The sequence below is a fragment of the Alligator mississippiensis genome, chromosome 4, assembly GCF_030867095.1.
Source record: "Alligator mississippiensis isolate rAllMis1 chromosome 4, rAllMis1, whole genome shotgun sequence".
Lineage (NCBI taxonomy): Eukaryota > Metazoa > Chordata > Crocodylia > Alligatoridae > Alligator > Alligator mississippiensis.
The window spans coordinates 124515727-124531972 of record NC_081827.1 but is presented as its reverse complement, the minus strand read 5'-3'; the positions used below and the strand labels follow the sequence as shown (position 1 = coordinate 124531972).

Genomic DNA, 16246 nt, shown 5'->3' with positions numbered 1-16246 from the left:
CACCCGGCTTCTTCGCAGCACCTCCTTCCTGCTCCCTTTCCAGCTGGGCTACGGGGGCCCGGCTGGGCCACGCTTAAGAGAGCGCGGCTTCTGATTGGTTAGGAAAGAGGCTGCCGAGCTCCGCTGCCGGCTGCGGAGGGGTGAGAAACCGGGCGGGAATCGGCTGCTGGCTGGGGGGGGGCGCGCCGGCTTTGGGGGAGGGGCACCAAGGAGGGGCGGGGCTTGCGCGCGGGTAGCGGCGCCCTCGTGGCTGTGGGGATTGTATGCCTCCGGGGTGTGACGCGCCCAGGGGTCGCCCGGGGGTGGAGCTACACTCGCTGCTCTGCGAAGCGTCTGGTCGCCTTTTTAACGTGATATGAGCCCGCTTTGTGCTGCGGGGGGACACGCTACCTCCGTCCCCTCCCCCCCACGTCTAAATCCGACCTCCACTTGTGTGTGGAATTATATCTGTATCTATGCACGTGCGTACGGGTGTATATGTGTGGAGGTATATATATATATATATATATATATATATATATATATATATATATATAATGGGAGGCATGGCCGGACTGTGTGTGTACACCCCTCCCCCCCATATAGAGTGCAAATCTACCTTGCTTTCTATTTGATTTAAGAATATGGGTGGGGGTGTATATATATATATATATATATATATATATATATATATATATATATATATATACACACATGCACACCCCTGGTTGTGCCTCCCATTATTTAAACCCCCCAGCCTGCCATTATTTATGCACACGCACACACATACCCTTACTTCAGTTAGTCTATAAGGTGCAAATCTATCCTGCTTTCTACTTGATTTCAGAGTATGTCTACTGAGCACATCTTGACCAGTATTTAAAAGAAAGGGAAGCATTTCCATTGATATCTGCAGCAGCTGACACAGGACCTTAGCTTGGAAGTCTGGAAAACCTTATTCTTGGGTACCATCTCTGTACCCCCTCCCTTTTCAAAATCTTAATGTGTCTGTGTGTGTCATATATATATATATATTTATTTCTCTCTATACATACATAGAGAGATTCCAGTCTTCTCTTCTCTTCTCCCTTCTCTCTCTGTCTTTGGTTAGTGTATAAGATACAAATCTATCCTGCCTTCTACTTCAGACTAACATGGTTAACTACTTTTCTCAGGCACACCTTGCCCACTATTTAAAAGAAAGGGAAAGATTTCCATTGATTTCTGTGAGAGATGACTCTGGACCCACATTGCCTGAACCCTTAGCATGGAAGTCTGGCAAACCATATGCTTAGGAATCTGTCCCCGGTCTCCTTATGAATTTGTTTGCATATTAGTGTCAGTTTCTTCATGCCTAGCAGATATATTATGCCCTCTGGTTGGACATGTTTATGCTGATAAGGTCAGATGAGTTAAACACTGAACAACTTGCTTTGTATTAGCAAATGCAGAGTGCAAATAATTTGGTGAATTACATTCTATGTAACTTCATGAGAAGCCTCTAAAAAAGTTTTACAAGTAATAATTTTTCATAATTCCTCAGAAATTAGGGAGAGAACTAAGTTAAAGTCTAGGCCATCATCTTGCCAGAGTAGGACAGGTCCATGCAATATATTTAAAAAATGCTTTGTCCTTCTAATTTTAGGTGTAACAGATTTTGGCGTTCCCTTCGTTTCTGTTGGAATCTTCTCCTAATCTTTTCCCATGCTTTAAAAAAAAGTATAGATGAATAAAGGTTATTAACAAAATGCACCTTTTTGTTTTTCAGATACAGTCCCTTCCTTAGACAATATTCGTTATTTAAGAATTATTTTTTTTTCCATCTTTTAAGATGACAGCTCTTCCAGGTAAGCTATAATTAAAATAGTAAGCACTTGCTTCACTGTAGTTGAGCTGACCTCTTCGTGTTTGTTAGAACGTTATCATCATTGCAGGTTAACTGCGTTAATTGAGTTCAAGCAGAAGATGGTTTTGCAAGGTCTATTATAACTACTCTGTGTGGTGCTGTGGAGTGCTGCCATGAAAATATGCCCTGCTTTGTTCTGCTTCTGCATGTGCTTTCTATCTTGTTCCTAGGTCTACTCTCAGCCAGGAGAACAGAAATTTGATGGGCTCTTATCACATTACATATGCAACACAGGACTTTTTGGGGGCATGTTTTCACAGTGGCACTCTTTTGGCACCATCCAACACTGTGTTTTTTTAATTTCTTTAGGTATCTACAAGGGCAGCCCAGAGTGGGTGCAGCAGTGTGGTCATACTCAGATCATAGGCAGACAAGGTTCTTTGGGTATTTTTTTATTAGACCAACTAAATAGTTAGAGAAAATTGTTCTTTTCATGCTTTCAGGCACAAACACCCTTCTTCAGGCATAGGGAGAGTTTGTTGCAGGGTGGATTTGATTTAAATCATGATTTAAATTGCTGGTCAGGAAGACTCGATTTAATCATTTTCTACAAAAAAGTGCATTCTTGTTTGATAGTCATTTAATTTTATTCATTTAACCTTTATTCATTTAACTTCTTGAAAGAGAAAGGTAAGAGCTTGACTGTTCACAAATTTGCAGAGATACAAGAGGGCCGATGGGTAGGTAATCGGGTCTTCTCTCTCATCTCCATATACTGCTGTTAACAAGGATGTTATCTTTGGAGACATGAATCCACAGTTTGAGAACTGAAACTAAGCATCACAGAGATGTTTAATGGGATCTTCTAGTCTGAGCACTGAGTCCCATTGGGTTGAGTGGTTTTCTTTAATCTTTACTAATCTCGAAACCCTGTAAGATTGGGCCCTTAGTATAGTCCATGGCCTGTTGTGGCCTATTTATAAAACTTTTCTAAAAGGTTATATGAATAGATTGTCTTAAATAGTATATAATTAGAAGTTATAATCCCTATTCCATGATGTTATCTTTGAGCTTTAATATATTTTAAATTAAAACTATCTTTATATAAGTTTTGTTTTTTAGAGCATCTTAGCAAAAAGAAATACAATAAATAAAAAAGATCTGATTTAAATAAAATCTATTTAAAAAAATCATTGATTTTTATCCACCCTGGTTTGTTGTCTCCAGAGACAAGATCCTTGTTCACAGCAGTATATGGAGGTGAGAGATAATAGACCAGATTACCCACCCATCAGTCTGTCTGCAAGTTTGTGTACACAGAATCAAGTCTTTACCTTTCTCTGAAAGTGCAGTTTCCAGAAGTTAAATGAATAAAGGATATCAAACAAGAATGTACTTTTTGTGGAAAACAATGATTAATTGAGGCTTTCTGACCAGTGATTTAAATCATGATTTAAATCGGTTTGACTTAAATCCACCCTGTTGCTGTTTTTCGTTTATATGTCTGCCAGTCAACGGGTGCAAAATATCTGGCACCCTTTGAAGTTATCATTAGTAAAACATGAATGATGCAATATGATAGTTTTGATTTTTTTTTTTTCCTCTCTCCCTTCCTTCAGTGTTAGAGGAAGAGCTGGTTTCCATTGATGAAGAACTGCAGGTGCTAGAAATCCAGATTGAGGAACTACTGGAAAGACAACAGGAGCTTATTAATAAAAAGACAGTGTTAAAGAGAAAAATAAAACAGTTTTCAGATGATTCAGAAGCTGGGGGAAGCCAAACAAATGATTCTGCTAAGTCTTGGGACAAACAAGGTTTACAAAATCAAATTCAGTTACTAATATCACCTTTATTCTGACTCAAAAGTATTGCAATTTTATGGGAGGAATGTAATGAGAATTACCTGTGTCAACAAGAAAGTGAAAATACAGTATTTCAGTCCACCGGTGTGTCATAATTGTCCTGCTTCATTTTGGGGGGGTAGCATTATATTTTGGTTACCTTGATAGCCATTTGTTTTTATTAATTTGGATTAAATTAATTGCATCCTTGGATATTCTGAGTACTAATCTGGTAATAACTAGTTATCCTCAGTTTTACGTTATACTAGATCCAGAGATCTCGTTTAACTTCACCAGAAGAACTTTATTTTAATCTTGCTATTTTACTATGTGTAACACTAAAGATCTGCCTATTAACTTCGAGTTAAAGTACAGGGCCAAGAATTTTTTTTAAGGATGTTGTTCATGTCTCCTTACACAATGTAATACTCTCTGGCTACTAGTGTGGCTCTTCGCTAGTAAAATTTATCGTTGCAGACTAGCAGCCTATGCTGCAGTATGTACATATATGAATAAATGTAGCTAACCTTGATTCTGATCCAAAGTCCATTTAAGTCAATGGAAAGACTCCGATTGACTCTATTAATTTATGAAAGGGCTTTGGATCATGATTTAAAGTCATACATCCAGCACCTGCATCTTCTCCATGCTGGATCCCAGATGGTAGAATTCCCAGTGGTTTTCTATTTTCTTATCTTTAGAGCCCTACCAAATTTACGGCAGAAGTGGGCTGTGCAGCAGTGCCTTAATCTTGCAGGCTCCCCCCACTCTCCCCTTCCCCCACCCCTGTTGTTGATTGGCTGAGGGACCCTGGTGGCCGTGGTGCTTGTTGCTGACTGGCTGGGAGGCAAAAATGGCACCATATTTAAAACTGTGGTTTTTGTCTTCCTGCCAATTGGGAGCAAGCAGGGGGCCCTGCTGCCAGTTAGCAGGGGAGGAAATGCAGGGCAGCCTGCAAGATTAAAGGAGCCATTGTGCAGCCCACTTATGTCATGAATTTGGTAGGTCTCTACTTATTTTTCTACTAGTATGAAGAATTGCTGACAAGTCTCTTGTTCCAACTGAAATAGATGTGCTGAGTTTTTGTCCCATTATTTGCCACTTAAAATAGATCTGTTGTGCTTTTGTCAGCTGGAGGTTCCTGTTCAGCATGTTGGCAAAAATGTTTCTTGTTTATTTTTTTGGGAAGGGATTATGGAGACTTCTTGTGGAAATGCTGTTTATTTGAAACATTATATGAGCGATAGCCTGTTTCCATTTGCTGGCAAGGTTACTGGCATGTTTCTGCAAAGAAATGCAGGCTCACCTGTTGAATATCCTGGAGCATATTATGCCTCTTGCTTCACTACTTAATCTCACTGTAGTCATTCTGCATGTATACAAGTAGCATCTTTTCTCCTCTAGTTTTCCTGAATATGCCTATGTCTTTTTGAGGAGCATGAGTTTAGAATTGCCCTGAAAATTAACTAAAGTATCCTAACTATTCTAGCACTTGTCCTTGGAAGCAACTGCTGTCAGGCATAATACGTTTCATGTTCATATCAGTTGAATAGAATAGTCATCATTTAAAAGTCAGTATATTGAGGTCCTTGATGTGCTCATGGATTTCCTTTTGAGGATTAATTCATATTATTATATTATTATTCTCAACCTTCTCAGACTTGAGGCATCCCTCAGAAAATGTTAGTTCTTAGCTTTCACTCAATTTTTAACTACAGAAAAATAGCATAGTTTTTCTGTCGCAAAGAACTGTGACCACAGCAGGTCAGAATGTGTTTGCTGCTGTGGATTCCTGTGTGAAATCTCTGGGTTTACCTTGTGAGCCATGCTTGCACACATAACAGTGCTAACATTGTTTGGCATCCTGTGGCATCCCTGAGAGGTTCTCAAGGCATGCTGGTTAAGAATCACTGTATAAGAGACTAAGCTTTGTGTTTAAATTTCAAATGGTCTGCAAAACAAATTCATACAAAGCATAACTTTGCACTCTGTCACTTAGTTTACACAGGCAAATTTTGTGGATGCCTTTTGAGCTTTTTAAAAAGTTAGCCTAATATACCATCAAGACAATTTCAGAAAAAAGTCACTTCTACATTGTAGTTGTCTTTTTGTTTTATATTTTAAATGCCATTGCTTATGAAAGGATTTTCACTACTTTTTTTTCTCTTTAACAGATTTTCCATGGTCTGAGAATGTCACAGCTGCACTACAAAAGACCTTTAGACTCCAGAAATTTAGGTCTCTACAACTTGAAACAATAAACGTTACAATGGCAGGGAAGGATATATTTCTTGTCATGCCTACAGGTGGCGGAAAGAGTCTGTGCTACCAGTTGCCAGCAGTGTGTTCTGATGGTATGTGAGAAGAAAGGTCATGTAAAAGTAAATGGATTTCAGGTTTTCACTTTGTATTATTAATTGGGGAGAGAAAGTGCTACATGCATAAATCTATTATAAGTGTTATTCCATCTGCTGAAGAATTGCCAGTGGAAGTGTCCCTGATTTGCACTTTAATTCTCTAGTGTTAAGTATTTTCCTTTCTTAATGTTTTGGCTTCAGATCCTACAGAAACATATTTTTATTGTTTAAAAACAATGTATTCTGTTGCAATTTTTCTTTTCTCTTAAATTGTGAAGAGACTATTAGTTTTTAGATTTTATAATTTTTTTTCCCTTTTCTTAACAAAAGAAACAAATTATTGATTAGCATTTTTCAGTCCCAAGGTAAATTAGCCTGTTGCACAGTGACCTGTTTTGGGGGTTATTAGTTTTGATGATTGGTTTAATGTCTCTTGCTGTTAAGATGTTTAAGTCCAGTTGTCAGTGGATAAAGGTGCATATCACAAAATTCTCCATCATATATTTATATCCTCTTCGAAAAATTTTAGTAGTAAACAGTGTCTGGTGAACTTCTAGAGCCAGATGCTAGGACCCTCAGAAATAGGGGTCTTAAAGTTCACCAAGGTACTTTAGCATTGATCTCTCTTTAAACATGGGGATAGTTCTGCTGGCTTCAATAGTACTAATTCCATTTAGGCATGTGCTTAATGAATCGGGTCCTAAATTTTTCAGGTCCACACTTAAGTGATCTCATTTTCCAAATGTCTAAGCACTGTTGATTTAAAAGGGATTCAGCATGTTGGAAAATCAGGTGACTTATTCAGGTGTTTAAATATTTACTTGGATACTTAACTACAGTTATCTGCTTTTGAAATTTTTTGCTTGTGCATATGAAGTTAATCGAGTCTTGCACTCTGGAGTGACTCCATTGAAACCCAGTGCACACTTTGGCCTTGTATTACACAGTTAATGCAGCAAATACTGGCCATCAGGAGCAAACACTTGACTGGAATGCTTTAAGCAGGAATGATCCTGCCTTTAGCAAGGGGTTGGACTCACTAGATGACCTCCTGAGGTGTCTTCCAGTCCTCTCTTTTTGTTGGTCGTATGTGTAGTTCTCAAGATGACCACTGTTGGCTACCCAAACAAAGAAGCCTACAATTAAATAAATATGAAAGCTGAGCTATTTATAGGTAATCTCTCCAGAATAGAGTTGATGTGCATTGGTGTTACCATTTGGGGATGCTTTCATTGCTACTTTCTGTTCTTTACTTGCTCTTGAGAAAAAGACTTCATTCTGTGACTCTTCAGTCCTGCAGTATTTGCATTAAATGTACATGTGCATACAGGATTTTTGTTGCATTGTTCAAATTGAGAGAAATCTTATGAACTGGATTTTTCAGATGAGATACAAGATTTTTTTTTTTTTTTGTTCTCATAGGTTTCACACTTGTGATCTGTCCTTTGATCTCACTCATGGAAGATCAACTAATGGTTTTACAGCAGCTGGGAATATCGGCATCTTCATTGAATGCTTCAAGTAGCAAGGTATGTTTAACTGACAGAATCTGTCGTCATTTTGCAACATTTTCAAAATTAAGTTTTTGCATCTTGTTTGCATTTTATATTATTCAGTGTCATTAAATGGATGGTATAATTTTATTTGCTAGCATACCATTTCATAGTTGTCACACAAATTATCAGTCAAGGAACAAAATCCATTTGGCAGTGTTTCTATGATGCTAATAATAATATCAATAAAAATAATATATACCTGGTTTTTGGGAGGTTTTCATGTTTTGTTTTTTTATTTTTTTAAAATCCTTGCATAGAATTAACATAATGTTGTGGGGCGGAGCTAATGCCATAATGTTTTTGGAGGTATTAGGATATTTTTGTTACTAAATGATTTTTTTTTTCCTTTTTAATCCAGAAATCAGACAAAAGATACTGGGCAATATTATGTCACTTAATTTTCTTAGCAGTGCAGACTTGTTATAGCTGTAATTCAGTCATTTGCTTCAGAATATAAATCCACTGTCAAAAGGGCCAAGAAGACTAATGGTATTGCATTGTCCAATTGCTCAATATGCATTTTGGGGTGGAGTTTTTCTAATTAATGCTTTCATGTGATGTGACAAATTGCACAAATATTTCAAGAACTGAAGTCTCTGAAAAGCCATTAAAAAAGTTGACAGTTTTTATTTTGCATGTGAAATTACTTTATATGCTACAGACATGTTTATCACGCTATCTTGCACAACAACAAAGACACTTCACCATACAGTACAGAAAAATATTTCTAAAGTTCTGTGGCCTTAATGCTAATATTAAAGTCTGCTTGATAAGTGTATTCACTTATAGTGACCCATTGCAGAATCATATGCAGTCTTGCCATTATGTCTCATTTGGTTCACTATGTATGCATTCAACTCAAATTTGGTTGACAACCTGTTGATCCTAAAATGAAGCGATATTAGATGTGTTAACATCCTATTCCTAATCACAGTCCTAACAATCTAGATCACTATTTTTTTAACAGGAACATGTGAAGTGGGTTCATGCTGAAATGTTGGATAAGAACTCCAACCTCAAACTCATTTACATGACTCCAGAGAAAATTGCAAAAAGTAAAATGTTTATGTCGAAATTGGAGAAAGCTTATCAAGCAGGAAGACTTGCTCGTATTGCTGTGGATGAGGTTCATTGTTGTAGTCAGTGGGGACATGACTTCAGACCTGGTATGTTCATTCAGAATTGTATAAGCAGTTAGATAATGATGGAAGAATAAGGCTGGGAACGAGGCAAAGTGCTTCCTTTTGTGTATTGGACATACATTTAATTATCAAGGCACAGAAAATACTTGTGTGCAGTTCAGAGATTTTAAAATTCCTTTAGTATGATTCAAAAGTGGTTTATTTCTTTAACTAAGATCTAGGTTCAGGCAAGTCAGGGACACTTGCACTGGCAATTTTTCAGCAGATTGATATCACTCTAACAGTTGAAAGGAGAAACTGCAGCAGGCATCTCTAATACAGAAGTGCTACCTATGGAATATTACAGTCTATATATCATTTTGTCACCAGTTGGTCAACTTGAAATGGCATGTTTCATCCTCAGACTTTAAGTGTTCATGTTCTTTATTATCTTTGTATTAGAGGTGACAAATATTAGCCATATCATGAAATGTTGTAGGATGAACTTGGACCTTTTTAAATATCATTTACAGGAAGAAAAATTACACTGTTGTGGTCTCATGTTTTGTTTGGTATACATAATTAGTATTTATCAGATGTTATTTCTCATTCTGTTAAAGAAAACTTACAGTTTAATGTAAAGAAAACTAGAGTCCTCAGTCTACTAGGCTTTTGCAGAGTATTTTTAAATTATTATTTTAAAAAATAAATTTCCATTTAAAGGTTGTCTTACGAATACTATGGACAGAGCTAATTTTTTATATGTATGCTGGGCTATATGTTTTTTGTTACTGAGGGCAATTGGTTGCTAGCAATTATATTTAAACAGATCAAAATATAATTTATGTAGATTTTAATTAATTTGTTAATTTTGTTTTATAATTCTCTTAACTACATTTAACTGTATGGTATCTTCTGAAATGAGAATGCTTTTGTAAATATGTTACAAGAACAGTCCTGTCACTCTGTCAGTCCTGTACAGTCTGCTGAGCACCTTGTTTGGAAGTGTACATGAGTTCTGTTACTAGTGATTAGCTTGCAGATTTGATGTAATAGTACACAACTGTCATCTCTTCAGATTGAAACTGATTGTATACAAAACCAATATTTTCCCCTTATTTTCTTATGTAGATTACAAGTCACTTGGTATCTTAAAACGACAATTTCCCAAAGCTCCATTAATTGGATTGACAGCAACTGCAACAAGTCATGTTTTAAAGGATGCCCAGAAAATTTTGTGTGTTCAGAAATGCATCACATTTACTGCGTCTTTCAACCGGCCTAATCTTTTCTATGAAGTGAGTGTTTTTGTTTTTTTTTTTTTTACTTCTCGTTTTGTGGTGTAGAGGCCCCTGTCATGGATCAGGACATTGCTATACTCGGTGTTACAGAAACACAAAGTATATTTCATTTTCTAAGTGAGGGAGTTTTTCTGTGTGTTTGTTTGTTTGTTTGTTTTAAATAGTCTGAGGAAAGTGTTTCACAGTCACCAAAGTTGGTTGTTATAGTTTTCAGTAAGAGGATGACTCCCTACTGTTCATGCAGCCTTTGAAAATCATCTTTTCCCATGGCACTGGTTTATTTCCAGGATAGTGTTCTAATAAGTATTTAGTCTTTATTGAAAGAAAACCACTGATTAGCTATAATTTTTTTATTAGATGGCTCTAATTTTTATTAGAGAGCTTTACTAAGCTAAGTCTTTGGTAGTTCATTTCTTTTTACTTTTTCAATATTAATTTCTGACTGGGGAAATTAAAAAAATGGAAAAAACAGAAGTGGGATGTAAGGACACAGGAAAGAGATGAGGAGTCTGGCCTAGAAACACCTTGATCAATTGCATGTAGTCAGGTATTATGGCTATAATGTCTGCTCTTAATCAAATTACAATATTTCCTTTTCTAATATTGTTCTTGGTCTGTTTTATTTTGTGTTTTAAATCATCAGACTGACATAAATGTATCTTACCTATGTTTGTAGTAGATGTTATGACCATGTTCTTAGCTATGCTATAATCCAGTGTTTCTAAACCTTTTTTGACTCCAGGCTCTCTGTATCGGATTCAAGGCATACTGTAATGACTTTCATGAGTTGAGTAACAGCCACTTCCAAAAAACAGTTTTATATATTACAGTGCTTACCTCCTTGCAGAGAGGCTGGACAGTGGAGGTGAGGGATTGGCCAGGTGAGGACTTACCTGGGCCTGTACTTATCTGCTTCTTTCTCTCTTGATACCTTGTGGCACACCCCAAGGTGCCATGGCACCCTAGTTGAGAATTGGTGCTATAGTCTAAGCATTACAAATCATAGCTCAGCACAAACTCCTTTAGATTTCCCAAGTATGTAACCTTTAGCTGGTTCAATATTGAGTGTTGGCAATTTCATAGCGTGTTGAATCCAACTAAAAAGTAATTAGAATACATAAATACCTTGGTGCAAGAAAAATTCATCTTAAAGAGTAGAGTGTCTCTAGTGGGTTATGGAATAGAGAAAATCCCACACAATTTACTGATTCATTTTGATGCACTGGCTGGGGAAATTTTTAGCTACTTGCACGATTTCACAATGATTACACACTTAATTCATACAACACAATTTTATTTTAAAATTCTTTGCTACACATATAACACTGCTTAGCTTTAAGAAATACCATGAACATTAAGAACACAATAATTACATATATCAGAAACAATACTCCGAATGCACTTCCTTCCCAAACAATGCTATAAGAATTAGTATTACAAAAACAACTACAATTACAACTAAAAGTTAAATTTGAATCAATACTGTTATTTTCATAATATACTTACAATCCTAGAATTCCGAGAAGCCAAACACCTAAATATGGTTTCATTCCTCAGTAGTACAATTTAATGGGTTGGCCTCAGTAGTACGGTTCAATGGGCTCGCCTCAGCAATACAATTCAATGGGCTGGCCTCAGCAGTGATAGGACTAAGTCCCCTTCAGTCCCTTTCGGGCGCTCTGCAGCTTCAGCGTGAACTAAGAGATTCGTGTTCACGGAGAGGGTGGTTCAGGTGATCAGTCTGATCCGGTCTACACTTGCGATTCTTCCTTCGTTGTTCTGCAAGTGAAGTTTACCCCCAAATTGGAAGAGTAGGTTACCATTTTTATTGAGTGAGTTGCCGTCCTGGGCCCCTCCTACCCAAACCTGTCACTACCCCCAAATTTGGGCTCGGATCTTACTCAACAGATTCTTTTGCTTGGTAATCAGTTTCTTTCTTGACTATTCTAATTACTTTGGGGAACTTCCATACCACTGCAAGTGACCTTTTCTTTCCAATTTTTTTTTTTCAAAGGCCCTAGGGTTTGATCTCTTGGAATTTGGGATATTTGCTTAAGGGTCATTTTTAGGTTCTCTTTGTTAAAGGCCTCTAAAGATAAAATTCAAGAATTAAGACTTTGAGCAAAGTCAGGATCTTCCGCACGTAGACCAAAACAATGGCCTAGATAAGAAGATAAATCTTGTCTTCTTCCTAAACTGGCTAATGGGCAACTATTACAAACATTCAAACTATTTCATTTAATATGACATAGAGGAACTGAGTTTGCTGTTCTAAGTGTTGTATGATAAGAGGACTATGTGGGAAACTGGGTGAATTGCTCTTGAACAACTTTGCAATTTATCAGTAATATATGTATTTTTATTTATTTATTTGTTTAGGTTCGGCAAAAGCCTTCAAATGCTGAGGACTTCATGGAAGAGATTGTTAGGATCATCCATGGAAGATACAAAGGGCTCTCAGGTAAACAATATAAAAACAGTGTTATTTTTTTCAGGTAAGGTAATTGAAAATTGTATAAGATGTTATCCTTTCCAAGCAGGCTTCTGTTTTTATGGTACTTCTCCAATGTATTAGCAGAATTGAGGACAGCTGCTTAACTTTTTAATAAAGATCCCTTCTATTAACTAGCAATTTTTGTAGTTAATTTTGTATTTTTTTTAAACTTTTACTAAATTATATGTCCCTTGCTGTTAGTCTGTCTTGTCTTTAGTTACATGATTGAAAGCTATTTTCCCTGCAGGATCCCTGTTTTGTTCAGCATACAGGATGAGCTGCTTTGGCACTGGATTTGTGTTGTGAATGAGAGTTTGTGTAGGGCTCCCTGTTTTACTTGTTGTAAAAGTTGTATTGTATGTAGTAAATGAAGCGGGGATTGCAGGAAGAGAAAAGACTTGTCAGGGTGGTAAAAACCAATTTTTCAGGACAGCATTATATCCTTTTGGAACAGATTTTCTGTGCTGGTTCGGCAAGTCACTCTTTCACAGGTGGGACCAAATTGCGTATTGCTCACCTTCTGGGTCCCAATCATATTTTCCCTTCCTTAACCTCCCCAGTCCTTTCAAAATTTCTTCTAACTTACTACTTTCCCTGCTCCTGGTCTGGCTTGTGACCTCTTGCATATGAATCAAATGTGCTTTCTGGGTATTAGTAACAGTCATTAAGAGTAAGCTCTTCACTGTCCATTTCAGTACCTGTTCCCAATCTCAGCCAGAGCAGTAATTACAGGGTAAGATTGGCTTCATCCCTTTAGCTCAGGGCTAGAACATTCTTGGCCACTCTGAAGATGGTGAAAAAGCAAACTAGTTGCACATGGTTACCGTGAGGGTCTTTAGGGAGGACGCATACACACACTGGTCAACACTAGGAGCCAAGAGGCTTAAGCATGTGTAGCAGAGATAGAAGCTCCAATTGGGAGCTGAAAACTAATGAAAATTGAAATGTTAAGACATAACAAGTGAAAAATAACTACTCCATTGTAAAATGGTGATGGTAATAGGTCTGAGAGTAGTTCAAACTCAGTTTTGCTTGCGGAGTTCTTTAACCCCAGTACAGATTGGTCAATGGCTAAAAAAACCCCCCAGAACTAATTTAAAATCTCCGTTTATTTCCAAGGGTAAGTGTTCTCTCCCTTGATCATTATGTTGCTAATTTGTACTCATGTTCTTTGTCTGTCATACAGTCCAAAATTAGAACTGATATGGAGACTGAATTATCTTCTCTGCACTTGAGAGAATCCTTTAGATGGCTGATGTTAGGGTGGCACACAAAGTTTATTTTTGTGCACAGATGAGATGGTGTATGTTATTCTCAAGGCTACTAAACCCTGCACCTTGCATAGAAACAGAATTTACATTTTATTATATATGGTAAACATTTTTTAAAAATGTTCTTTGTTTTGTTTTTTTTTGTGTGCAGGAATTATCTACTGCTTCTCCCAGAAGGACTCAGAGCAGGTTACCTTTAGCTTGCAGAAGTTGGGAATTAAAGCAGGAGCTTACCATGCAAATATGGATGTTAAGGATAAGACCTCAATTCACAGGCAATGGGCAGCCAATAAAATCCAGGTCATGTATACAATTCTCCACTGAGTTTAATCTGACTTCAGTGGGTGCATCTGCATGAGACTTTTACTGTTAAACTGACTGATTAACTCTGCAGTAAAGTCTTGGCATCTACACATGCAACACTATTAGGCTGCAATAAACTAATAAACACTGCTGTAGGATAGTACTTGTAAACAGAAGTATTATACTGCAACGGTGTTATTTACTGCACCACAACAAATGTGTAGATGCTGACAGGGTTGCCTGCTGTCTAGTCCTACACTGGACCACCCTTGTGTCCCAGCCAATCCCTCTGCAACACATTGAGGTGGGTTGGAGCAGCCCTGGGTTGGCAGGCTGACCCCCCTCTGTCCCTGGATCCTCTGCCAGCTGCAGCTGCTCTGACCAGCTCAACATGCTGTGGTCCTGAGCGCTTGTTCAGACGTGGTGCCTGCGAGCAATAAACTCAGGCCCAAACTATGCTGGCATTTACTGTTTTGAATTGTTGGCACGTGTAAACTCGCCCACTGAGTAAGAACAGCATCCTGATAGTTTATTACTTTTGTTTCAGGTGGTAGTGGCAACCGTTGCATTTGGTATGGGAATTGATAAATCTGATGTGAGGTTTGTAATTCACCATTCGATGAGCAAATCTATGGAAAACTACTATCAAGAGAGCGGGCGTGCAGGTATCGTGAAAATGTCATGTACTGGCAAAGAGCACAGTTGTATCTTGTAGTTGCAATAGGTTGATACAGGCATTGTGCTTTGGAATCAGTTCTCATTTATACCAGGGCTGCTCCATACCACTGTAGCATTGTCAATTGGCTTTAAAGTGAGTATAAATTTTATATTTGCAGTGAGGTCCTTTTGCACTACAGAATGGTGGAAAGCAGCCTTAATGTAAATAAGCGTGTGGTCCTTCTGAGTTTTGACTCTTGTTTTCTGCATTGTTTTAAAGCACAGGCTGCTTCTGTGACATACTTACAAATAGCTACAAGACAACAATTTCCCTGCCCTGATTACTCATTAAATGTAATTGCTTTTTTAAAAGGATGCTTTTAAATAATTTTACACAAGGTGATAGTTGTATTTGAGTGCTCAGGTCTTAGTAGCTGCTGATATCCTGGCAGTTAAACAACTGTCTTCCTATTAAATTCTCTTTTTATTGCTTGACTTGAATCCCTTAGAAAGTAACTGGTATTGTGTAGCTGACAAATCTCTTAAATTGGATTTCAGTACATTTTTAGGATGGCATCTTTAAAAAACAAACAAACCCCAAAAAACAATAACAACAACCAAACCCTCCTCTCCCCCCAGAAGTACCCATTAGGCTTAACTCTCTGCTTCTGTTGACATTCAGTTGCACATTATGACTGTATTCAGCCATTCGAAGGCCACACATTTTATTCTGTAAATTTTGCATTTTGCTTGAGAGCAAAATATGAATGCTACGTTTAAGTATTAACTAGCCCTTATGTTTTATTATGTTCATAGAAGAATGTGGTAAATCTGCCTTTCTGCTTCTAAGCTTTTCGTTAAATTCCTGAAGTCTTGTTAGTTGATATGATCTGCTGAATTCTCTGTCATACGATGAGACCGCACTTGCATACTCACGCGCGTGCACACACTCACAAATATGGGCAGGGTTTTTGATAGAGTAGTAAGCATCCACACATGTGCGCGTAAACATGGGCAGGGTTTATCACAGAGAAGCAAGCATCCTTAGTACTGTATGTTCATGTATTTTTTTTTTTTTTTTTATTTTGGTCCTAAATTATGTAAAGTCCAAAGTCTGTTTCAAATGCATTTCAGGTCGTGATGACCAGAAAGCTGACTGCATTTTATATTATGGTTTTGGAGATATCTTCAGAATCAGCACAATGGTTGTGATGGAGAATGTAGGGCAACAGAAACTCTATGATATGGTATCTTACTGCCACGATGCAAGTGGGTAAGTGTTTTATTTAAAAAAATAAACAAAACATATAAAACTTTTTTTTATATAAGATAGTGTTTCCCTTCGTAAACATTTTATTAGGAGCAGTCATAAATGCCAGGGTTCATAGTCCAGTGGAGACCACGTGCATGATCTGAGGTCAAGAGAGCAGGCCTTGTGAGGCAAGGCTGAGAGGCACGGGACTCTTCAACTTTGCTTTGTTTCTCTCTGAGATTGATGTATAATGATCAGACTGTCGGTC

At 37.6% G+C, this 16246-nt stretch overlaps 1 protein-coding gene across 7 annotated transcripts in view; it reads left to right on the top strand.

The window, feature by feature from the left end:
- The first annotated feature begins 28 nt into the window (after positions 1–28).
- RECQL (RecQ like helicase) overlaps positions 29–16246 on the top strand; it is a 58839-nt gene continuing 42621 nt past the window's right edge. For 2 of the 7 annotated variants that reach the window (XM_059726565.1, XM_059726566.1), the window contains exons 1-11: positions 30–140; positions 1748–1826; positions 3445–3639; positions 5841–6020; positions 7446–7552; positions 8547–8745; positions 9832–9998; positions 12381–12462; positions 13918–14066; positions 14617–14734; positions 15861–15999. In XM_059726565.1, the coding sequence (XP_059582548.1) occupies positions 1811–1826; positions 3445–3639; positions 5841–6020; positions 7446–7552; positions 8547–8745; positions 9832–9998; positions 12381–12462; positions 13918–14066; positions 14617–14734; positions 15861–15999 (1352 nt within the window). In that variant the 5' untranslated portion in view covers positions 30–140; positions 1748–1810. Of the gene's footprint in view, positions 141–266; positions 432–468; positions 488–826; positions 945–1747; positions 1827–3444; positions 3640–5840; positions 6021–7445; positions 7553–8546; positions 8746–9831; positions 9999–12380; positions 12463–13917; positions 14067–14616; positions 14735–15860; positions 16000–16246 lie in introns of those variants that run through there. The other 5 variants (XM_059726561.1, XM_059726564.1, XM_019489475.2 and 2 more) reach the window with 5 other exon arrangements.